Below are 26,119 nucleotides of genomic sequence, written 5' to 3'. Positions count from 1 at the left end.
TACTGTACATGCGTTGTTAATCCACACACAGGTGGGGTGAGAGGGTGAAGGAGGGGTGAGAGGGTGTAATAGAGGTGAGGGAGAAGGGAGAGGATGATGGGTGAGGGAGGGGTGATGGGATGGCACGAAACCTTTCCCGCCTGCCAGGAGGGGTAAGGGAGGGGTGAGAGGATGATAAGTGAGAGAGGGGAGAGAGAGTGCGGGAGGGGAGAGAGGGTGATGTGTGAGAGATGGGTGAGGGAGTGGTGAGAGGGTGTTGGTGGAAGAGAGAGTGAGGAAGTGGTGAGGCTCTTTTTTGTAGAGAAAGAAGGGTGAAAGAAGATTAGAGGTGGAGGAAGGAAGCTCTAGTTCGGAAATTAAAGAAATTTATGAGGAGGAAGGAGAGGGAGGGCTGGCCGCCTTGCTACGGGTTAGCTAAGTTAGGGTTGTGTCATGGGTTAGTTATTGTTTGTCGACACAGGCACTAGACAGCCTACCCTATCTCATATATGAGTGTTTTGAAGGCCTTATTTCGTATTCCGCCAACCAGGGTGTAGGTCGGGTGAGAAGGAGAGTGAGAGGGTGATGTGCGAGGGAAGGTTAGAGGGTGAGAAGATGATGGGTGAGGGAGGGATGGGGTTGTGGGAGGGGATGATGGGTGTGGGAGAGGGTCGGAGGGGATGATGGGTAAGGGAGAGGGTCGGAGGGGATGATGGGTAAGGGAGAGGGTCGGAGGGGATGATGGGTAAGGGAGAGGGTCGGAGGGGATGATGGGTAAGGGAGAGGGTCGGAGGGGATGATGGGTAAGGGAAAGGGTCACAACACCAAGAATGAAGAAGCTAATAAGATGAAGGAGAGACGAGATAACAACAAACATGAAGTACATGCAAAAGGAACTAACAATAGGTCAAGTGTCAAGATCAAGAGGAAAACGAATGCCCAAGAAACTGAATCAAAAAAAGAAATCTACGGAACATAATGACCTTAAAGATGATGGTTGCCAGAAAATCTGAAAAGTCAAGAATCATTCAGAGTCACAAGTTCTGGACTGACAGATTGTGGAATATTATTATGGACTTTACAAATGAGAAAAGTTGTGGTAGATATCACAAGTGAGTTAACATTCACGACTAGTTAAAGACACTCCCGCTAAAGATCTCTGGAAGACCCCCAAGAAAGAAATTCAAAGGTCACTGTTGTTTGGATCTCGTTCTTCTAAACATAAGTGATCATTAATGGTCTTAAATTCAGCCAGGGCACTTGGAGGTCAATAAGGCCACCGTGACCTTATGATACTAATGTTCAAAGTAATAGTAAGGTGGATAAATGACATGGGTCGTTATTACACAGGTGAAAGAGAGGTAAACCTACTGAGGTCATAGATCCAGAAGTCCTTGAGAGGGAGGTTCCCGTGACGTCCGCCCAAGAGGTACACGTGAGGGTGGTCGGTGCAGACGGCATGCTTGTGACGCGCACTCGGCACCTCACTGCCCACCACCCCCACCACCGACGACCACATCTCCTGTAACAACAAAACAACAAATTTTCAGTAACATTATACAGTACATTCAGTCGTTACTCACATGAAAGCTATTGTAAAGTTTAACCAAATGAATGAGATTAAGTATTGTATAACATAAACAACTAAATCCTGTGATACTGTTAAGGCGACAACATGTAAACACTCTCTCTCTCTCTCTCTCTCTCTCTCTCTCTCTCTCTCTCTCTCTCTCCCCGATGCAATTGATTCTCCTCTGGGAAGCGTATACGTAATATTAATAACAACACCAACGTATGGATAAAAATCAAAGTATTTATTTGGTAACGTTTCGACAATACTTCTTGTCCTCATCAGACCTAAAATACATGAAATAAAATACAGCTGCGTAAACATTTAAACTGTAAGGTACACAATTACAACTCCGGAATACATCATTAAAACATAAACATTTTATTTCCTAAAATTTATACAAATAACAAGAAGGAATTACAAGTAGTAGGAAATACTCAGAACAATTAAAGATTCACAATAATGGTAAGTGAGGATACTGTTACTTTCTTGTGGAATGAATGACTGTCGTTGATATCACAAAGGTTATCATGGGAACATTATCTCAAACTCCTTAGATTTTGTACAGTATATTGAAAAGTTGAAATATTTTCTGAACTTTGCTCCAAAATTCTACTGAATGCAGTTGAAAAGAGAAGCAATCAATCTTTCATTTAGAATATGAAATATCCGCCTCTTAAGTGACATTGTTCGCAACGTAGACTTGTAGTTATAGGCATCTTAAAAGTACTGCGCATGACATAACAGCACCGCGTATTCCTTATTTTCAGGTGGTCCAGCTCGTGAGTATTGACCCACAGTATTTTTTAGTAATGACTTTTCCTAAAACCCTGAACATATAGACATTAAATATGGGGATAACTGCTTTATTTTTCCAAAGGTTTGAGGCTGTAGGTTCCTTAGTTTACGATTACCTGACCTCTGATTCATACCTTTAAATGCATGACGCAAAACTGTCATCCGTGATGTATAATACGCAAGCATAATCTACCATTTGCTTATCATGATTATCTAGTGTCTACAATATGGTGGATTCTCCTTCTCGTTTGATATTGCCAAGACTCAGCCAGCTGCCATCGTCCTCCACACAAGTCGGAGATGTTCCGTAAAAAGTTCAGTAGTCGCACTGCATGCTCCGAGAGGGCAGGTCACACACCTTGCCATAGCACCTGTTACTGCCTTGGTTTATTCTTGTAGTCATCCAGAATTTAAAAGTAATCCAGACTAGGAAGTATTCACACTGCACCCAGAAGGAGTTACATTAAAGTGTACCTGATTGCTTTAACAGACAACAATATGCTTACGCGATCTATCTGCAGGTGTACAGTCAACAACAAAAAATTCTGAATTCTGAATAACACCCATGAGTTAAGGTGTTTGTTGGTAGCACTGCTTTATAGAGTTGCCAGTTACTCTATATTAACTATACGTGATATACATAATACATCGTACTGGTTATACAATGCATCCACACAATGAACATGGCCTCAGTCAGTGGTCGTTAGGAAGGCAGTCAGACCCAGGGGTGAAGATTTTTCTTTTACTACTTATTCAGGACATTTTTCCTATACTGTAGTTCCCGTTAGGTTAAAAAGTATTTTTTGAAAGTCTGCAAAATATTCCATTACATTTTTCGCATCTGGAGATACTGAATTTACAGCAAAAGTAATAGTCTGGTGCGTGGCGGCCATCTTGAACGCCAACTTGAATATCTCAATTTCCCTAAAGGTGACAAGGTGTTATACGGCAGATTTAAATTCAACATTCCAAATTTATACAAAATGACTCGTAATAGTTTGTGAGTATGCACAAACACACTTTTCCCGCGGTGCCCTGGGCTATTAGGTATGGTATACACTACACAGTATGTCATAACTTAATCATTCAGATATATGTTATACATTACGTCATCATCTAATCTTTCAGGTTTGTGCCTTCTATCGCGTCATTATTTACTTTATAAAATATTCCCAACACTACATCACTTACATGTTTCATCTCCTCACTGTCTACTTATGAGCACTTTAGACAATGGGCCTCATTCACCTTTCAATTACTTTTTATCATCACTTGACCACACCTTCAACAGCATTCATGGAGTTTTTGGTGTTTTAGCTTTGGTTAGCTTAGGTTAGATGTAGCCGACCAGGAGTCAAGATACAGGTGCTAGTTTATGACAACCTGTGCGTCAGAGCCAGAGACTGAGGACGAGGAAGACCTTCACTCTCACCCGGCGACTAAGCTTCTTATCTTCAACATGTTCCCCTACACCAGTTACCACACCTATCTTAGTCACCCTCACACAGCTACCACACTTCTCGTAGTCACCAGAGCCCTCCTATCTCATCCCCCGTAAGTATTATTACCTTTCTCCCCCACACCCTGCCAGGTGCTATACAACCCTACTGCTACACCCCTACCTACCACCATCACCTTGCTCCCCTACCCCTCCCTACCACCATTACTCTGCTCCACTACCCCTTCCTACCACCATCACCATCCCACCCCCTCCCTACCACCATTACTTCCGCTCCACTACCCTTCCACCACCACTCAGCCCCACCTCCCTACCACCATTACCTGCTCCACTACCCCTCCCTACCACCATTACTCTGCTCCACTCACCCCTCCCCACCACCATCACCAGCCCCCACCCCCTCCCTACCACCACATCACTCCTGCTCCCCCACCCCTTCCTGCCACCATCACCAGCCCCCCTACCCCCTCCCTACCACCATCACCCCTGCTCCACTACCCCTTCCTACCACCATCACCAGCCTCCCTACCCCTCCCTACCACCATTACTCTGCTCCACTCACCCTCCCTACCACCCACATTTGCTCCACTCACTCCCTCCCTACCACCATCACCAGCCCCCTACCCTCCCTACCACCATCACCCTGCTCCCACCCCTTCCTACCACCATCACCAGCCCCCACCCCCCCTACCACCATTACTTTGCTCCACTACCCTTCCTACCACCATCACTCAGCCCCTACCCTCCCTACCACCATTACTCTGCTCCACTACCCCTTCCTACCCCATCACTAGCCCCCCACCCCTCCCTACCACCATTACCTCTGCTCCATTACCCCTCCCTACCACCATTACTCTGCTCCACTACCCCTCCCTACCACCTCACCAGCCCCCTACCCCTCCCTATCACCATCACCCTGCTCCACTACCTGCTGTCCATAACTGTGGTCAACCCTAACTGAGTCAACCTTGGTAACACGCTTGCCCACCTTCTACTTCACTCTGCCACCCTCCCTTATTAATCTCATAACCCCGTCGACAGTCTTCCCTGGCTCCCACTGCGGGCTTCCCTCCTCTGCCTTCCCGCTCTCTACCTTGACACAAGCCACTCACGCATACATCCAACCAAACACTGTCTCTCGTATTACTTCTCTAAACTAACCACACTCCACTTGTACTCCACGCTGCTCTTCCTACGCACGTACTCACTTCTCACACACTCAATTTACTGATAAACTCAAGCCATATAGTACAAACACTTTACACTCGACCTCCTGTACACCTCTTTTCACAACTTTTTGCACATCTCCATTCTACTTCGTCAATACTCCTCACTCTAGCACCGACAGACCTCTCACTCACTCACTCACCTCTCTCTTATCATCTACAACGCCTCACTCTACCACCTACAAAACCACTAACACTGCCACCCACACCCTCTCACTCTACCACCTACAAAACCAAGATACAGCTCACTCTGTACTCAGACTTCGGTCCGCAAAGAGGTAACGTTGCCGGCACTGCACTCGACTGCCTTTACTTCATCAATTACAAAGTTCAGAACCCACATACAGCTCTCTGGAGTTTGGAGTGCCTTGGAATCAAACCAGCGACCCTTATGACAGGATGCGAGTGTTGTATTCGCTGATCCGCTGAACCCCTTTTGCAGTAGAGTTAGTCGTAAACAGAAACGTAGGGCTGATGTCAGAAAAAAGGGAATAATGAACTTTACATAGCAATGCAAAACTCCTTTATAGAGTTGAGAAGTTCAAGGAACAGTTAAAATTACAGAACCCTGACCAACACATAGCCTTTGTTGGTATCGAATCCAGTGGAAAATGTCTCTGTCAGCTGGTACTTAGATCATCAATAGAAACGAAGACAACAATAAAAATGGCATATCAGCTCTGAGTGACAGACAGTATAGAAGATGATGTTGCCAAGACACTGAGGAGGTGACAGACAGCGTAGCTGATGTTGCCTAGACACTGAGGGGGTGACAGACGGTGTAGCTGATGTTGCCAAGACACTGAGGGGGTGACAAACAGTGTAGCTGATGTTGCCAAGACACTGAGGGGGTGACAAACAGTGTAGCTGATGTTGCCAAGACACTGAGGGGGTGACAAACAGTGTAGCTGATGTTGCCAAGACACTGAGGAGGCGACAGGCAGTGTAGCTGGTGTAGTCAAGACACTGAGGAGGTGACAGACACTGAGAAAAACAATACGGCAATCACTTGTTGTTTGTAAGGATTTATCGTCTACCGTAGTTTATTTTATAATTTCTTGATTACTAGATCCGATAATAAAGCAAGCATGAAGCAGTAACCCGGTATAGGTGTGTGGGAGTCCAGTCCGGGAGAACGACCTTGATTCAGGTAATTGCCTTGTAGTACGCCAGACCAAGCCAAGCCTCCTGCCAACTCGTGTCCATGCCTAAAGGCATTTTTTTACACTAGTGACGTCACGGTCCAGTCAAGGGATGATCTCGTTCCGGTCACGGGACTAGGATACAGGTCACCGTCTTGAGTCCCTCGGTTGACCATTGTGGGTTACAGTAAGATGTGTGATTTCTCTTCATCAGAGTTGGCAATACACATAACTGTCTCAACCATGTTTTTCACTAATTAAATTAATAATTATTCTGAAGACAAGCGATAAACGCGTTTGAATAATACTAATTTCTAAAGGCTACACTTTTAGTAATAAATGTATTAGAGTGATACAATCATTATTATTTTTTTAAATTGACATAAACTTTCTCATAATCCCACTTGTATAATTTCCTTTTCTTTGGATCCATGTTTCACAACACCAAATTCAGTGACGACTGAAACAAGACTGGTGTGAGCTCGCTGTTACCAATTCACACTGACGGTCCGCCACGGGAAGTGACGCTCAGAGTACAGTCTCGCTCCAGTCAAAATATCTTTCAATGGATCGGCTCTTGATCGTGACTGGACCTTGACTTGAATGTGATCACTAGTATGTATTGTACACTCCCATTAACATGCATTAAATAATATTTGACTGGACCGTGAACGTAGCGTGCCTGGGCTGTGACCCTCACTATAGTGTGAACAGTCCCTAAAAATCACTCCTTGGAGACATTCGTATGTAATCAAACAATTTTAATACGTACGCAAGTCTAAATGACATATAAACTAAATCAAGCCTTACAATCAAATTACTAGCAACTATTACAACGATAAGCAATACTGACTTACAATTACATTACCATACCGAAGCTATAACAATTACTGTTTAATTATTACACTCAAATTATCATTATTTAAACGTTATCTGGTACACTATTGAGTTAATTATACAGTTGTTATTGTGACACGAATAAATTGACTTATAGACTTGATGCTTGTTTGTGGTAATTCGTGACACAAGTCAAAGTATGACTAATGAGGTGATCATAACCCAGTGATATACCAGGTATCTTTATGAAATTTAGCTGGCAGCTTTTTTTTTTTTACTGCTATCATCTATAGCCGGACAAAGATCGAAAATGACCACCGTAAAGATACAGCACTCATCTCCTGTCCTAGCGGGTGATGGTTCGCCTCCTCGGCACCCCAGAAGCCAGGAGCGATCAGCGGGTTGTAAGACGTAATAACTGTTTCTGATGACTCGTGAGTTTCCAGTTTTAATTCCAGATAATTGGGTGACGCGTCGAAAAGAAACTGCTCAAACACTTCTCGACCAATCAGAAAACTATTGATCCATGACCATATGCTAATCAGATCTGAGTACATTACTCATTAGAGGAATTCCCACTTATAACAGGAATTGAGTAGCAACAAGTGTGTAGCGTGACTCATGGCGTGATAAAATATCATGTAAACATATGGACGGAATATTTACTAGTTTAGCACGTCCTCCTTATTAAAGAAGAGCCTTGGGAATACTGTACTGTAAAAAATCTTAAGTAAAAATCCTCGTATTCTGAGTACCTCCTTTACTGATCAACATAGAATACGTCTTAAGATTTAATCCTTTCTTTTGTGAGTTTCCCGGGAACTACTACCTTTGTGAACGCCCGTATGTTTCACATTTTTAGTGTTTCGTATATTAACATATCATAATTACACATTAGGTAAATGTGTAGGACTGTAGATACCTGAGGTAATAAACTACGAGGCAGTGAAGCCCTCGTTCCCTTGGTCGCAGAAAGCAAACAATCAATGTCAACAGGGCGAGGCTCGCCACACGGCTGCAAGTGGGTTCCCTCCACGCCCCCACCGGAGCAAACATACTGGGTAAATAGCTTACACACACTGTTTTTGTACTCCATGCTTTTGCTTCAGCTTCCTCTGCGCCAAAAAAACGATGACTCAAACGTACAGAAGTTGTAATTAGAATCAACATTTTGTTCCATCAGTACACATACTTCTAACGATCCTGATCTTAAAGAACAAAATTGGACTGTATACCCTATGTAGTTTTACTCTGTAAGCATAAGCCATTTACACCTAAAATATGAATTTTTCCCAACTTTATTTTAATCATACGCGCAGACACCCACACTGACCTTAGGGGATAAGTGAAACCAAACATAGCGGACGAACCAATCGATACAGCGTGAGGGCAACACAACAGAAGCATTCAGCTACACCAGAAAGGATATCCAGGGACGAGACTTTTATATATATTTTTTGTTTTACTTGGTGCAATTGAAAATTTCTTGAAGTCTATTGATCAGTCTGGCAAAAACTATGAATGTGTAAGGGCTGTTGGTTGGCTCAGTTTGCATTAGGTTGTTTTTTTTTTTGTTCAGGTAAGATCTCACAATTATTTATAAACATTAATGTGCACTTCTTAGTTTTTCGGCGCCCAAGTATTTTTTCACAAAGTCGGTTAAAGGTCAAGGTTAGAGCTCACCGGAAGTGTCACATTCCTACACTTGTACACAGTCATGAAGCGAACTCCCCGATATGTTCGCTGCTCATCAACTTAGGCTATACTAAGACACTAGTGGATATTGCTATGGCTCTGTGTGTGTGTGTGTGTGTGTTTTAACTCTTACAATCTTAAGCATATCGTACAGGAGTCGTGTGTTGCCGCGCTGCAATATTCATGTCATATTCACTGAAGCTTTGATGTTGATGTGTGTTGTAAAAGATGCATGGCTTGTCTTGATTATGTTTGCAATACATAATTAACCCTTGCAAGTTTAATGAGACGTAAACATCTTTCACTTCAGCTTTTTGGTCTAGATGTTACGTACTGTACACAAGCCTTGATACTGAAGCTGAAAACACTCCACTACTGTAGTAACATACGCTGCATCAGGCACCTGACTTCTGGCTCCTAATGTTGGTGTTATAACGAATTAATGCGTTTCATCATCTAGAGCCTTTAAGCAGGTATTCTAGATTAGAACTACGACACTAGACATCAATATTTAAAAATCAAGAACGCAACATCTCTTTGGTTCTAGCAGTCGTTACGGTATACAGAAAACTGGCTTTGTTTGCCCTCGTAATGTAAATATTGTACTTATTTTAACGAACGAACTCTGGAACAGGATACTTAAAAGTAGTAACACGTTGTGACCTGCTGGGTGGTTGTAAGCGATATTAGACTAAGGAAGCTGTGACCTGCCTACGATGTTCGTTATAACCGCATTCTCAAAGAGAAAATTATTACGTCAACTGGTGGTTACATCGTACGACTTAGTCAATGACGCCACAGTCGACGATCTACCTCACGGATTGTCGACCAATCCCAACATAGTTAACAACTACTGGGGGCGGCCGCTCAGCCAATCACAAAACTAGCCTGTCAGCTGATATTTTCAATATATAAACACAAAGATGGTAAACACCGCTGACGTTGTTTCCAAGCCAAAATCAAAGTATGAGACCAAATATTAAAATATCTAAAGTACCGGCATAATAGATAATATACAGAACTATGATGGAAAGAATAGGTATGCTTTGAGGGACCACTGGGCGCCCCACCCTGGCCCCCGCTAAGCTGTGGCGAAGCCCTAAATGTGAGCATTTAAGAACATATCCGAGTCCTTAACACGACGACTTGGCTCCATTATCTGTATTCCTAGTCCTAGAACCATGGGTGATTGACTCCTCTCTCTCAACCAGCATTATAAAAATACGAGTATATGCCATCATCAAACCGTCATCCATGTTCAGTAAACGTGGCTGTTCTTACATAAAAAATTCCTTTTGACAATGGTAATTGTCAATCACATTTTTTCCACATGGCCAGTGTGAAGTTAGAGGTGCACCAGCTGCTCTTCCTGACGACCCGATTGGTATTCTCGTAAGCTGCACCATGCAAAAAGCAAGGCGTCGGTAATAATATATCATTAGTGATTCTTGGTCTTCATGTACAGTACATGTCATTACTCCCAAAATATTTTTAACAACCACTGTTGATAATTCGTATGTTTCACTCTTGCAATATTTGTTCTACACAGTGCAAGGTGGGAAGAATCAGTAGCAACATAGTCGCTTCCATATATTCACTGTCACACACTCTAACTGTTGTCGAGTGCGTCCCGCTCAGGTGTTTCTCTCTCAGTATGACCCCAGTACTTTTCACGGTTTTATCGTCGGTCCACACACCCCAGCATCACTCATCAGCAGCACGTCCATCCTCATAAACCCCTGGACGCCCCTATTTTACATGCATAAAGCTACTTCCTGGATGTCAATTCCCCTCCTATCCAGTGCTTCTGTTGTCCAATATTTCTATCTTCTTTTTGAGCTTTCCTCCTCTCACCTACCATCTACCACTTTATATTCTTCCCCCCATTCGCTCGGTATTTCAGCACCGTAAGTAAACTCTATCTAATTTTATGGCATCTATGACTTTCATCTCCATATTATTTCTGTGTTTTTGATTCTGTATCCTTTTGGCCCTACATGTTGCTCTCTAAGGATTCATTACTACCCCCTGTAACCTTACCTCCAGTATCCAGAGAATAAACAAAAGATTCGGAATTTTATGCAAGAAGCAGATTACTGGAAGCTTATTACTATTGAAAAATTTTGTTTGCACGGGATGGAACGCACTTAATTAGGTCACGGTAGGGTACGTTGGCTAGACTGTTTAGTGAAGGAGTTTTGGACTTTTGAGAAGCGACTTGAAGAGAAAACCAGTTCATTAGAGAGCGACAGAATTTAAGAAAAAACAAATATTAAATATTTTCACGCAAATGGTGGGCACGTTTAAAAAAAACACATTTGCTAACTTTATTTGTATACAGTACTCATAGAAATTATAGAAAGTATTACACTGAGAACCAAAGCACACACACAGAGATTAACATTCTGATTTCCCAAAATTTCCATGAAGATGCATAAAATCATAACTGTGGCGGGACTTTAGTGTAAACAAAAGGAAACAGTTGAGCAATACATACAATAGTTAGTACAGATAAATTCGAAATGTTGGGAGCAATAAGTACAAGAAGAGGTGAATACAATTTCCTAATTATCCAAGTCTAGAGGATACATAAAACCCAGCTACAGGAATATAGAGAACTGTGATGTGTAAAAACGAGATTATTATAGAAAACTTAAATATTTCCTAAATAAACGAGAGAGTTACGTAGGGGATTGGTGGGTGTTATGTAGGGGCAGTGGGGGGTATGATGGGTGTTATGTAGGGGCAATGGGGGGTATGGTGGGTGTTAAGGAGGGGTAGTGAGGAAATATATTAGTTATTGTGGATGGACAGATAAATCATATTAGTGTTGGGTGAGGAGCGTGTTGGGGTGTTTATGGGGCAGGAAGAACAAGGTGTAGTTAAAGAAATTCATGGTGGCGGTAGAATATATACTGAACTTTTTTGATGAACACAGGACAGAGTAGAAGGTCACAGGTCATGATAAAGGTTACCTCACTCTAGGAAGCTGCCACAATTATTAACTCGTTTGTTTCGAAATTTTCAAAGGTGAGTTAAATCCTTTCCCCCAGCGATCACCCCACACACGACCGTGCCAGGCCAATGATCCCTTCCGGTCAAGGTCAAAGAGGCCGCAGCTATGACCCAGACAAAAGCCCCCTAGGACAAAAGCCCCCTAGGACAAAAGCCCCTAGGACAAAAGCCCCTTAGTAAAAGTGCAAAATAGGACAGAAGCCCCCTTTTTTTTTTTGTTAAAGAGAGGGTCATTAGAAATATTAAAAATATATAGATTTAAATATGAATTTACTGACCCTAGGGCCCAGTGAGGTCACTGAATGTCAGGGGAGTAATTACCCCAGTAGACAAAACATACGTCATTGCAGATTTAATAAACATTCCTTGTATACGTCTTTATAACTATAACAGAATCCCCGAAGGTTAGGTTAGGTTATGTTACAGAAGTGTTCAAATACTGTAAAAAATATGAAATAATTATTTTAAAAATTCTTAATATTCCTCCTGGGGGACTTTTGTCCTACACTCGTTCAGCAAGTGTTGTCATTATTGAAGTACAAAGAAGTGGGGTCAAAAGGTCCAAAGAGGACGCGTTTTCTTGCGACAAGGGTCCAGTTCTTTTTCGTTTGCAACATCACCTATATTACCAAGCTCGAGTAGCTGTATAAATAGTGAACGAGGCTAAAGAAGAACGGCGGTAGGAAGACAGACGCAGCAAGGGAGTGAAGCTGGGTTTGTCGACGGTTTGGACGAACTCTGAAGACCTCCCGTGGAGTCATCCTTGTACCTGATCAAGATCCAAGGTGACAGGGGCCACCTTCTTGTTCCGATGTATTTAAGACACCGTGAGTGCATGGGCTAGGTGGAGTGGGTCCTTCACTCAAAACTCTCACGGTGCTTGTGATATCTGAGTAAGGAACTTGTCGGGATGGCATTTCTATATCCAACGGGGTCAACAAAATCCACATGAGAGATGGTGACGGTGGTTGATGAACGGGAGGGTACGGATGATACTCAGAAACGCATCCAATAGTTCTTCCCTAATCTCGGTATCCTGATTGGATTCCAACAATCTGGCCGCGAATATTAGGGGTCAGAGATGATTACAGAGAGGGACAGGAGGCGGTTCACCAATTAAGGGTGATGAACGACAAAGCCGAAAAGGGTGTGGCCCTCATCATGGAATACCAGGCTTCTATAGCGGAGAAAAAATATCAGAAGTAACACCTATTCCTGGTTCTGCATGGCCACCGGCGCCTCTCCCTGACATCATAGAAATAATCGATGACCAGGCAACAGTGAGTGGCTAGTGACCATGACCAGCTAGTACCCACCAGCGTGCGAGGGGACGGGTAGGGAGAGGGGAACAGCTTACTGCCCAAAAGGCGAAACGTTTTATTACCTGAGTGACCTCAGTAGTGACCCATTATCGTTTGGTTTGACCAATATTACAATAACTACATTTGGATAAGTAAGCAACTGAGAACTGAAGACCATGAAAGAACTTGAACAATGTAATATATTTGTTCATTTGTGTGTAATTGTCTTAAGTACAGTATTAAGATCCGGGAGTCTGCTACTACTTGTTGACAGCATGAATTTTAGCAATAAATATTTTGGTTCTTTCGTGATTAATTTTGTAATTTGTAACGTCCTTGTAAGCAGTGTACAATCAAAGACAAAAGTCGTGTCGCGGTTTTGTCCGAAGATTAAATATAACTCGTGAAACTTTTGGTGCGCTCTGCCTTGTGGTAGGGGCTTACCACAAGGCAGAGCGCACCAAAAGTTTAGTTCTTCCGCATATATTTTCACCAAATTTCACGACACGACTTTTGTCTTTCATTGTACTTCAATGAGGCAACTGACTGTATGTATTTTGTAGTACATTTTTTTATCTTCATAATGATACCACCACTGTGTCACCTTTACAATGACACCACCACTGTGTCACTTTCACAATGAAATTACCACTGTGCCACTTTCACAAAGACACCACCACTGTGTTACCTTCACAATGCAATTACCACTGTGCCACTTTCACAAAGAAACCACCACTGTGTTACCTTCACAATGCAATTACCACTGTGCCACTTTCACAATGAAACCACAATACACAGCCAGAGCCACACTCCAACCACCACTAATCCATCACAAGCAGTAAGCCTTCGACCTTCACCCACCACAACTCACTCGTTTCTTACTTTCTCTTGTTCTCTTTTTCTCACTGTTTATGGGCTGTCAACTCTACAACACCTGGTCATCATCTACCACGACTCCACCGCCACGTCTTCTCCAATAACACCCGGGGGAACCAACCCGCCTTAGGAAGTATAGTTCCCTGGCCGAATAGTCGAGTAATTTATAGAGTATCGATCGTGAGTGCAGACGGCATCCCATCAGTGTCGCTTGGAACTTTCGGCCTTAGAGTACAGGTTTTAAAGACGATTTTTCCATTTTTTCTTCTTCGGGTTATAGGATCTCCTGGTGGAAGTTGACAGAGATTTGTTCATATCATTTCAGTACGATGACTATCAGAAATATATATTTTTATCTCTCTTCGGCAGAGATATTGTCATAGAAAACCTTCATTGTTGGTTTTAATTGTTAACAACTTGCTTTATGATTACACCGCCTTCCAGGATGCCCTTAGCAACCTAGAATTGTATCGACGCCTACGATATCAATCATAATAAGGTCATGGTTATACATATTAACCTCTAATACAACCATATTCTACCTCCTAGTATCTCAGTGGGCCCCATTATTCCCCAAGTTATGCAGTTCTACCAAACGTTCATGGTACCATTAAAGACGGCAAATTGAGCTGGAAATAACAGGTCAGTACAAACACCAAATATTCGACCTACCGTTTCCACGTCCCTCCTCGACTAAAAATCATTAAACTACTTCCGTTTCACTTAAAAAATATATCCACGCAACGCTCAGAATGACCAAACTTACCTAGACCTTCCTAGTCTGTTTTTCCTTAGTTGCTGCTAAACAGGACTACTGGAGAAGCTGCAAAAAGGGGCGTACGAGGTGAATCTCCTTCCCTCTTACTCCACCTTTAAAGAGGAGCGCAGTACTTTGGCCGTAGGTGTAGAACAAAGCTATTATTTTCAGTTATCTGAGGTTCCTCACCCATGAGCTGCAGTTCGACAATACAACCGCGTCAACCCTATACGGCAACCGCGCACAAACCCCTGCAAGAGCAGCCCCCTGTCAACCATTGTAAAAATCCTAAATAATTCATAGACTTCTACGTTCATTCCATTTGTTCTTGTTGATTACTGAATTTCATTAGGCGCTTATACTCGACCGTTTCTATATGTACAGTATATCAGGATTAAGGTCAGTAAAGTTTCAATAAAAATTTTAAGATTGTCATAGATTCTCATGTAGTCTGTGTATGTATACTGTAGTACAAAAATATAAAGACGACTCAGTTTTCAGCCAAAAAATTAAGTTTACTGAAATGTTGATAAAAACATTCACATACCTCTTTCAAATTATGTGAAGTATGATATTAACATACATTACCTACCAAATCTCATACTTGACATAATAATCGGGCACAAGTTTTCAAAACCTCCCTTGCAATAAATATGTCATATAACATGTGCTCTGTGAGCGTCAACAAAGATTCTGTACTATAGGTGGATGGCTCACTCAGGTCACTCAACGGTATATTTTCGTTCCCCTCTCGACGGTGGCAGCACCAGTATACCGACAAAGAAGAAGGGTGTTGGAGTCTTCAATTCTCTGTCCCAAATAGAGACAAGCTTGACGATGGAAACAATTTAGTTTTAAATCAAAATGAACAAAGGAATAAAGTAAAAGCGACATTTAACGCTACATATCAACGTTCAGAGCACTGTACGTTACTTCTTTAGACTTCTAGGAAACCCTTAACTCATCTCCTAGATATGAGAACTTTTAAAATGGGGGATGACAAACCACTTGTAGTCTTACTCTCCCGTCCTGAATATTGTTGTGTGTTTCATTTCCGAAACAATAAGAGCGCAATGACCATGTTCACACTGACTAAACAAACATTTCATTTACTGGAAAGCTTTTAACACATTTTGACTGTGCACCTATAGACGAAGACAAGAGAGATATATCAAGATTTACTCTCTGAATATACTTAAATGTTTGTTCCCTAATCTTTAAACGAGACAAATATAATGTCTTGTTGAAGGGAGAGAGAGAAGTAGAAGTGTAGTGCCGCCGTAAGTAATGAGAAAGTGCTGACTCGTAACTCATCAACCATCTGGGAGAACAGTGGAAGTCTTCAATGTGGAACTTAACCATTTTCTTATTATTTGTGTTTGATCAGGGTGGCGTGGTCATCCTGGATTACAGATACAATAAATAAAGAGCCAGCTTGACCTCAAATATATCCGGAAGATTAAACCTAGACTGAGAGGAGAAGGTAGAGGAAGCCACAGAATCGATTCAGAGTAAACGTAAGGTAAAATCCACAACACTATTGTCCACGTAACAATACTGTCACCACGTTAATATTGATGCCACTTGAGTATTGACGCCACAATAACAATGACCTAACAACAATGGGCAACTACCGCGGCAACTGAAGTGACGTCATGACAACATTAGCACCATATTAATCTTAAACTACCAATACTGACACCATATCAGTGCTGACACAACAAGAATGAGAAAATAACTAAAATATTCACAGCAATAATGACGTAAAACGCGACGCCACAACACACTGACGCAACAACAAGCATGACATGACACCCATACTAATGCCAAAGGAATGTGATAAGTTTTACTGTGGGAATGTTGCATTTTTTTCATCGTATCAAACCCAACGCTGCTGTGAGCTGTATCTACGCCACAGTGCAGTAAGGAAACGTTTTCGATGTAATTTACTTAGTCAGATAAGAATTAGCTATTTCCTTATGACTATATGGGTTTTAAATTCAGATAAATCAAAATCATTAATTCAAGGTTGTATACAAATACCATTATATCAACGTTGTGAAAAAGGAGAGGTCCCGGGAACAATGGTTGGAGGAATCCACCATACAGTAAAGACAAAAGAGCATCATATTTCGATAATACACAGAAATTACTACAAATTTCCTTTTTAGAGAAATATACCAACTTGAAGACTTGTAAACACACGTCAACAAAATTATGTTAAAATGTTTACAGAGTATTTGTCAATTTTCCTTCCACGACCAGTTGAGCGAAATTTACTGCACACACACACGCTAAAGCCTGAGTAATATTACGGTAGTGTTTCGATAAGTTCACTATTAGAATCATAGAAAATAATATTCAAATGACAGGCGTCAGTCGCGGGTGACAAAATTATTAAAACTATTAAATTCGGAAAGATGTAAACATTGAAAACGAAGTGAGTCTGGTTTGTAGATTGAATGTGTCACTTAGGATGACACGGGCAGATGAACGAAACCCACAGACACGGGAGAGGATCAATTAATCAATAAAAGCAAAAGGGATGGGGAGGGTGAGAGAGGATCTAGGGGAAAGAGAGAGGAAATGACGGGGGGATGAGGGGGCCGCTAACTGAGGAATTAAGTGTTGTTCAGTTAGGCTGAAAGTTTCGGTGGGTAAGAAGAATTGTCAAACATTTTCACATACATTAGTTCTAAGACTAAGCTAAGTGTCGGAGAAATTCTAAAGCAGTCTGCACATTAGTGAACAATTACTGAAATGAATTTTATTTTATCTCTTGATAGGAAACTTACAAATCTCATTTTTTCCTATATTCTGTTCGAAAATGAGTGAGTGCAGAGGACCCAGGAATGAAACCCCGCCTAATTTCGGAGTTCTGTGGTACATATTAAAAGGCCTTCACGGGTGGGTCGACTAAGGGTGCTCCAGGCGCTGCTCAGGGGCTCTTAGGTCCTGGAGGCGAGTGTTGCTTAAAATCCCCAACTACTAGTGTATATGGTGCGGTCTTTTTGCATAATTGGCCCTACCTTAACTTCACTTAATTTAACCTAACCTAACCCAACCTAACCTAACCCAACCTAACCGTGGCCTGGCACTGAATGTAATTATGCAAAATGGTCAAAAACCTATTTGTCCTTTTTGCAAAAGGACAAATTTAACAAAAAGTCTGCAACATATATCTCTTCGCGTGTTTTGTTTGTGAAGTGACTGGATGTCATTAAATGATCGCCCACACTGTATAGTCAAAGATCAACATAGGGTTACCTTAAGTGACCCAAAAGTAGACTAAAGTGACTTAGTTAAAAGAAGAGTATGTCTGTTAGCTGTATTTATATTGCAATGGAATTGTTTAAAGAGGGAAGAGTCTTGATGATAAAATGACATTGTTCGGAGGACGAGTACCTAATCGTAACCTATATTTTCCTGGAAGGTAATCACAGTGATCTAGTTTTCAAAGAGGGAACTAAGGTCACTAAGCGAGCATCCCAAGAAGTTTGATGTATCGATATAATTTTGCGTTAAAGTATAAATGAAGTTGGGCATAAAGCTTACAAATTGTGTGAACCAATAACAACGACAACGATGACATCTGAATTACCAACAGAAGTAGTAGACCACATTGGCCTACTTTATATGGAGGTAACTCGTTTTAACTGTAACATGTTGCATTTTTGTCGTTAGAAGTTTGGACATATTGACGTACATCTCATCGCTGTTTATACCTAAGAGTACCGTACGACACCTGGGTTGTGTAATGACTTCTTTTTACCATCAAGCAAGCGAGATCAAAATGCTCATTTACTCCACTCAACCAATAAATTAACAATGAAAATTGCTCTTTTAAAGACGCCTGTGGAAAAAAACAGTGGTTTTTGTACGTTAAAATTATTGGAATCATAAATAACCGACAGAACAATAAACAAATCTCTATTATGTCTAGTTGTCGATCTCTCAAAACTAACATCAAACTGTGGACTGGAGCAACAAGAAGAGAGGGGAGGGGGTGCTGACCTGGCACTGCTCCAGCTCGTGGGCCACACACCACCACCATCGCCGAGAAACAACTCACTCCCGCCAACACAACGAACCTCACCATTTAAAAAGATATTTTCATTTTACTGAGGACCTTCACCGTAACAAACCTAACCCCTGCTTTAGTTTACATTGTCTGTAAAAGAAAACTTCTATTTTACCATTATTTGAAACTCGAGAACTAAATAATTTACTCCAGAGGTGACGGTTCACCAAGTGATACCAGAGGAGCTTCAGACGAGAAACTAAGCCATTAACAGTTCATTGATAATTTCAGCTGCACTTTGTCACACTCTAGAGGCAAGAACATTATAGTCATTCATGATGAACATCTGCTTCATGCTGTCGTCTCTCTTCTTCTAATGAAGGTAGATATATGACCAGTTTCTCTTGGTGGAAATTGCGCCATGTGATGTTCTCCTGAATATCTGAGTGGATATACTCGTACAGCTGGCGAGATGTGTCTCTCTTAGTGGAGATATATCAGGTACTTCACCTGATGTTGGGCCTCTCTTAGGTGGTATATGTCTCGTAAGATGTTCTCCTCCCCGTTAGTGGAAATATTCATCACAGGATGAAGGTGTTTGGCTGTGTGGTACTGGGATGTCCCGTTATCGATTGACCCACTTCTCCGCATATCAGAGAGAATATTATGGAATTGTATTTCAATACAAAGTCTGTTATTTACGCGAGCTGCATTTTTACACTAATTTGCAAGAAATTTTCATTTCAATTTTTTTACTTCCACAAGTGCAACTCTTATTGCCTGTGATTTCGCACACACACACACACACACACACACACACACACACACACACACACACACACACACACACACATTCCAACCTTAAAAAATCATCAACGATTCGTAGTTAACCTGAGAAGTATTCACACATTGTCTCTTCTCCTTTTCGTACTGTAAGTACATTGAAAATCATTACTAAATGACCTTCTCCCCTTGTAGTGTACCAGTTATGTTATTTTATTTATCTTCAGCTTTTAACAACTTTTTTGCAATTTACCATTTATTATTATTATTATTATTATTATTATTATTATTATTATTATTATTATTATTATTATAATATTTCACACACAGTATTACCTGCCTGCCTTCAGGACAAAATCAAGTATGCCGTGTGTGTGTGTGTGTGTGTGTGTGTGTGTTGCTACGACTGGAGCTCATATATGCAAAAGGGTGGAAAATGTAGTTAGCAAACTCCAAATGGAGAACAGTCATCAAAACATTATTTGTAAAAAACGGGTTTAGCCCAGCAGGGATGATTATTGAACCGTAGTGTTTCATGGTGACAGAAAAATGTATTGCCAAGGGTTGGTCGAAGCCGACTTCCCATTGCCACATATCAAGACTAAGAAGGAGGCTGACTAGCAGGGAGGCAAATGAACGTGAAAGTAATATACATACGAATTATGTTCTTGTGTAGATGCGACAACTATAGGGTATTAAGCATATCTTCACCCATTGTATTACTTAAGACTGTCTTGACACGTTTGAGGGAAAAGTTTGCCTTCCCAGAACTGGCTGTAGGGACTGGCTCTTAACACCAACACGCGGATGGTAATTCTAATATTTGAAACAGATTTGTGTTTACTGAACTGAGACAAGATACCAATGTGTCAAGCAGGGTTGGCCAATTTAAACCAATGGTTTATGGATTAAACAAAAAACATTAATTCGTTTTTGTTTTTAATCTATGCCCTTTTTCTTGGTTTGAATAAGTTTTCTGTTGGTTTGAATAAGTTTTCTGTTGGTCTGAATAAGTTTTCTGTTGGTTTGAATAAGTTTTTCTTGGTTTGTATTACTTACAGATGTTTTTTGATGATTTATGGTAGATTCATAAAAGTGTATGATAGGGTGAACAGAAAAGCATTGTGGGAGGTATTACGAGTGTATGTGGTGGTAGGAAGGTTATCAAGGGGAGTAAAGGGCATTCTATGAAAACAGCAAGACAACAGTATGAGTAAATGGGAATGAGAGTAGAACATTTGAAATATATGTTAGTGTTAGATAGGGATGCATTACGCCCCCGTGGTTGGTCAATATATACATGGCTGTGAGCTGTTATACACTGGTGAAAGTGGTGATAATAAGCTTTCTTACAGGACTGATTAAAAGGGAGCCAAGTTGCCCATGTCCAGTATCATTGGTGACTGCTTCTGTTTATGGTTAGGCTCTGAGCCTCTAATTCTAATGTGTTCAGATCACGTATTATACGGATCCAGTGAAGCCAAGTTGCCACTGCCCATCTCTCTCTCTCTCTCTCTCTCTCTCTCTCTCTCTCTCTCTCTCTGTACTTAAATTGATTATTTAAAACTTTCCAATGTAAAAGTATATTAGTTTTTCCATGAATTAAGATGAACTTAAACTTAGTTTTTGCCTTTAAGCTTGTAGGATGAGTCTGGGTGACTGATCAAAGTTTGTGTTTTTCAAATTTGTCCTTTTCACAGTGATTTTTTTAGATGGAAAAGAGTATAATGATTGCTAGATCATCACGAATGAAATGGTTATGATTAATAACATCATATTAAAACCAGCATGTTCTTTGTTTTAACAAAAATCTGGTTTTGGCCAACCCTGGTGGCAGGTACAGGTTTCCTAGCTCACCACCCCAGGGTCATTGCCAAGGACGCACCTCTTGGCCGAATAAGGATGGTGTAGGCAGGTCTGCTGTATAGCATTGCTTGCCTTCTTCAACATGAAATTACGGTTGATTGTTGCTCCAACCAATCGCCACTCCGATCTGATGATGTATCGTAATTACAAGAAAAACACCTAATCGTCGGTAAAACTTTCTAAACAAAAATAGTTTTAATCTATTTTTAAAATATAAAAATCTGAGTTTTATATTTTAATTGATATTACATATGAACTTTTCGGAGATAAGACTCGTTGAAATAGATTTAAGTCGGGCAGTTGTTTTCAGGGCTGGAGTGAACATCTCTCTTAGTTGTAAATAATAAACATAAAAGAAAAAACTGCCCAAATTAGTATAATTGTTATTAGTTTATATTACGTTTTATTTATACACGTTGAACAGAACCCAGATTATATGTAACTTAAACCTGACTGACATTCATATCACATATCTTAACCAGAATTAAACTCAAAACGATTAACATGTTTGTGATATTGACATTTTCCAAATCTCTTCCTTATCTTTGTATCAAGCACACCAACTTGTTCCAACTTAACCCTCGTGATTATTTTTCCCAGCAGTTAATCTCAATAAACATCCTTCTGGTCAATGGAAAACTAAAGATGAAACAGCGATATGTAAATCGATATAACATACAAGAGTTTACACTTACGCTCACCAGTCACCTCACTGGGTGTTAGTAGTTCCATGAAAATTATTTGTATATAAACAAAAATCAAGTATGAAATTTTATGACAACGTATAGAATTTACCCGCGAGGTTTTAGACATATGGGATGGGGGGAAGTAACTCGTGTTGGGTAGAACCGTAGAATAATGTAAATAAGACTAATGATAATCACCGTCTATTGAAATGGAGATGAAAAGGAAAAGAGAGTGCGGAGGGGAGACACAAAACACTGGCCAAATGTAGTAACTGTGCGGGGAGAGAGGAGAAAGGGGGGGAAAGGGGGAGAGAAGAAAGGGTACGAAAGATGAATACTACCGTGGATATATATGAAGAGGGAAGAAAATCAATGTGAACCAAGAGAATAAGAGTAAATGGAAGAATGAAAATACGAATACGAAAATGCTAAAGTTAAGAAATTATACTGGTATGAGTTTGTGTGGAAGAAAACGCAGGATAATTGTCGAAACAAGAAGATAAGAAGATGGTAAATGGGGGGAATGTGGAAAGTGCGAAAATAAAAATACCGGGAAGAGATTACGGGTCTTTGTTGTGTAGGAAGATAATATGACATAATAAAGGTGTCTATTCTATCCATTAAAAAATAAAACTTTTTATGTAAAAATTGTGTTCTAAAATGAATAGCTTTCAGTATTTCCAAATGTGCTGTCGGGGAGGAGATTCTTTTGTGTTTACATAAAGAGATTTTGTTTTGTGAAGACTGAAAACTGCGATGCTTGACGAGGTTGTGTTAAGTGAGCGATGCGTTTGTAGGTGAAAAGTGTCATACGTGGGGATAGTGTGTGGTGTGGGTTAGGTTAGGTTAGGTTAGGTCTTCATCAAAACTGATTTAGATAATATTAGAAAACAAACAATTATCACTATCAACGTAACACCTGTGGGAAAGTGATACTATAAAGTTTACAGACATTAACACAAAAAGACAATCAAGTGATATACAAACACAATAACCAAGTGTAAATTAACATGCCAACTGATACCCAGAGATAACGAGCAAAAACATAGCACTGCATAAGAGAAAACTACAGCACATGAACCTGGAAAAGAATACCTTGAACTTATAGGTAAAAAATAGAACAGTTCCACACAAAAAAATGCATAAATATCTATAAAAAAAATCTATAAAAAATGAAGAGTTTTAGGATAAAATAATAATGGCAGGAAAGAAAGAGATTACAGTTTACTATTAAAAAAATCAAGAACTTGGTAAATCAAACTAAGAATTACTTCAGATGTCCCAGTAATGAGTTTAGTGACGAAAAAACTTATGAATCTTACGAAAACAAAACAAATCAAGATGGACACAACCATATGGGATATAGTGAAGCTGGAACAGAGGCAGGGCTAAATTGTGATGTTGAAACCCAAAACAAATTATTATTATCATTAGTGGAAGAACTTACAGGGCTTGAAACATATCAACAATGAGATTAATACCATGAAGTAATATGTGAGATTAGGGGAAATTTATAATATAAAATAGTATTGAAGCTAAAACTAATTAGACCACATAAGAAATTTTAACCAAATGGATAAAAGAAAGTTTGTGTGATGAGGTGATACTTATAAAGACCTACACAAAGAAAAAAAGAAATGTTAAACAAGCAAAAGATTGTTATTTTCTACAAGATAGGCAAGGTATAGAATGTGACAACACGAGATGTAGTTGTGGAGGTATAGAAAAAAAACTGGAATGAAAACGGAAAGAGAGCATAAATTCAATGAGTTTAGAAGGTAAGACCCTGTTTGAGGCAGAAGTAAAAGAAAGGAGGAGTAAAAGAAAGAAGAGAAGATATGTAGAAAAACTGCACAGTGATAATGATGAAGTGGAGGTAAAGGAACTAAGAAGAAATAGAGATCCGGTTACCAGTTTGGGAATCAGAAGTTAAGGCGCTTATATTAATTAATTTAATGAGACATGTTTGTAAAGTCTAGAACAGTCAATGGGTTAATCTGAAGAGCAAGGTAGATTTAGTAAGAGAAGAGGATAGAGGGAAAGAACCTTTGGTTTGGGAATTTTTTAGCTAAGGTCAAATCACACCTGGATACTGTGAGTGCCAGGGTCAAGGCTGGACGGATGGTGGAGAGTGGTCAAGGGCAAGAATATAGGCACAATAATTTTAAATATATCCCCGCAAGGAAAAATTGTGTTCCACGGGGAGCGTGTAATGTGTTTAAAGGGTGTTCGTTGGTACTGTGTGTTGATAGAAAGACGTGAGAAAATTACTTTGTGTGGGAAGACTGTGTTGGAATGAGGACTCCGTTAACTAAAATAATTGTTTTACTCATCAAATTTTGCTGCGTGGGAAGACTTCAAGTGCGTCCAGAGCTTTTGTTGTATGGGAAGATTGTGATGTACGGAAGACTTGTTTTGTGTGGTCATTAAATTAAAAACCATTACTGAGGTGAAGGAAAAAATGTTGTTTGCGAGTTATGGATCGGTAAATAAGGAGAGAATAATTGTGTAGGCTGAATGTGTAATGTTTAGTAACGGCTGAGATGTACGAGGCAGGTAATGGGTCAGAGGGGAAGGCGGCCACTACAGGTAGGGAGACCAACCAAAATCCGGGGAGGTTGACTGCACAATAACTGGATACGGAAGGAATTATGTGTGAAAAAGAGAGACCAGACCCAGGCGAGGTGAGGGGAGCAAGTGATCACAGCAGAACGTCTGAATCCTGCACGGAAAAGTTTTATATGTCGGAGGGATAGATAGATGCAAAGATCAAACAGAACTACTACAGAGGAAAGAGGGAAAGAGATTGAAGGAATTAATTTAAAAAGAATCGTAAGAACAATCAAACAGAGGAAGAAATGAGCTAGAAGATAAGGACAGACGTGAAGGGAGGACAAAATAATAAAAGGGGGAAAGAAATTTATATATAGAGGAAGGGAGAGGAGAGAAGAGAGAGGAGAGGAAAGAATCGAGAAGAAAGATGATGAAAGATTATACTCTGGCCATCACAGAATGAAGAAAACCTAAATTATTTCATGATTCTCTCGAGATTGTTCATGTGATTCTGACAAAGCTTACAAAGGAACTATCAAAGTCTTCACCTTTACCTCCTTATTAAAGACTTGGATAACACTAACGAAGACCATTATAGTTATTATAACAATATTTACCATCGTATCTTCCGGGAAATGAAAACGTAGCATTAAAGTGTTGAGATTTCAAGAGGTAAAACACTTCAGGTCACACCGTTATTAAGAAGGTCACACTGTTATTAAGAAGGTCACACCGTTATTAAGAAGGTCACACCGTTATTAAGAAGGTCACACCGTTATTAAGAAGGTCACACCGTTATTAAGAAGGTCACACCGTTATTAAGAAGGTCACAGCGTAATTAACAACCAATCAGTCATGGTCACAGCGTTATTACCAAAAGCTAAAAGGTGACAGCATTATACATATGCTTCATAAGAGTCATATAATAAATATCACGTCACATACAAAGTCGTAAACAAAGCATTATAACAAAACCCTATTTTACAATACGTTCAAATGGCAGCAATTTTAGGGTCCGTGGTGTTTTATTGACAATCTATAGACAGTACTTATTGCTGTATGCTGATAGTCTTCTATATCTCATACTTACAATATTTGTGTCTTTGGGGAATATTGTGTATTGTGTTTACCGTTCCACCCACCAAGACTCCATCCACCCGGCCCCATTAGAACTCTGGATTGATAAGAGGTTGAGTAAACTTGATCTAATGAAAATTGGCGATTTGCTGGTCATTACCCCGCCAGTGTTTCAGTAACGCTGTGCAATTTCAGGAGCCATGTGAACGTATCCCCATTATACTACCGCAACCTAAAACATATCCGCCCTCACCATATCACCACTCTAAAACATACCCGCCCTCACCATACCACCACTCTAAAACATATCCACCCTCACCATATCACCACTCTAAAACATATCCACCCTCACCATACCACCACTCTAAAACATACCCGCCCTCACCATACCACCACTCTAAAACATATCCACCCTCACCATACCACCACTCTAAAACATATCCACCCTCGCCATACCATCACTCTAAAACATATCCAC

General features: G+C 40.4%; 1 protein-coding gene across 2 annotated transcripts in view; it reads right to left on the bottom strand.

Moving 5' to 3' along the window:
• LOC121871468 (tip elongation aberrant protein 1-like) overlaps positions 1-26,119 on the bottom strand; it is a 77,994-nt gene that overhangs the window by 28,972 nt on the left and 22,903 nt on the right. For both annotated transcript variants that reach the window (XM_042373813.1, XM_042373811.1), the window contains exon 3: positions 1,351-1,501. In XM_042373813.1, the coding sequence (XP_042229747.1) occupies positions 1,351-1,498 (148 nt within the window). In that variant the 5' untranslated portion in view covers positions 1,499-1,501. The remainder of the gene's footprint in view (positions 1-1,350; positions 1,502-26,119) is intronic.

The sequence above is a fragment of the Homarus americanus genome, unplaced genomic scaffold (genome assembly GCF_018991925.1).
Source record: "Homarus americanus isolate GMGI-L3 unplaced genomic scaffold, GMGI_Hamer_2.0 scaffold45698, whole genome shotgun sequence".
Classification (NCBI taxonomy): domain Eukaryota; kingdom Metazoa; phylum Arthropoda; class Malacostraca; order Decapoda; family Nephropidae; genus Homarus; species Homarus americanus.
Note: the sequence above shows the minus strand (reverse complement) of the source record. Positions and strands in the feature narration are given on the sequence as shown.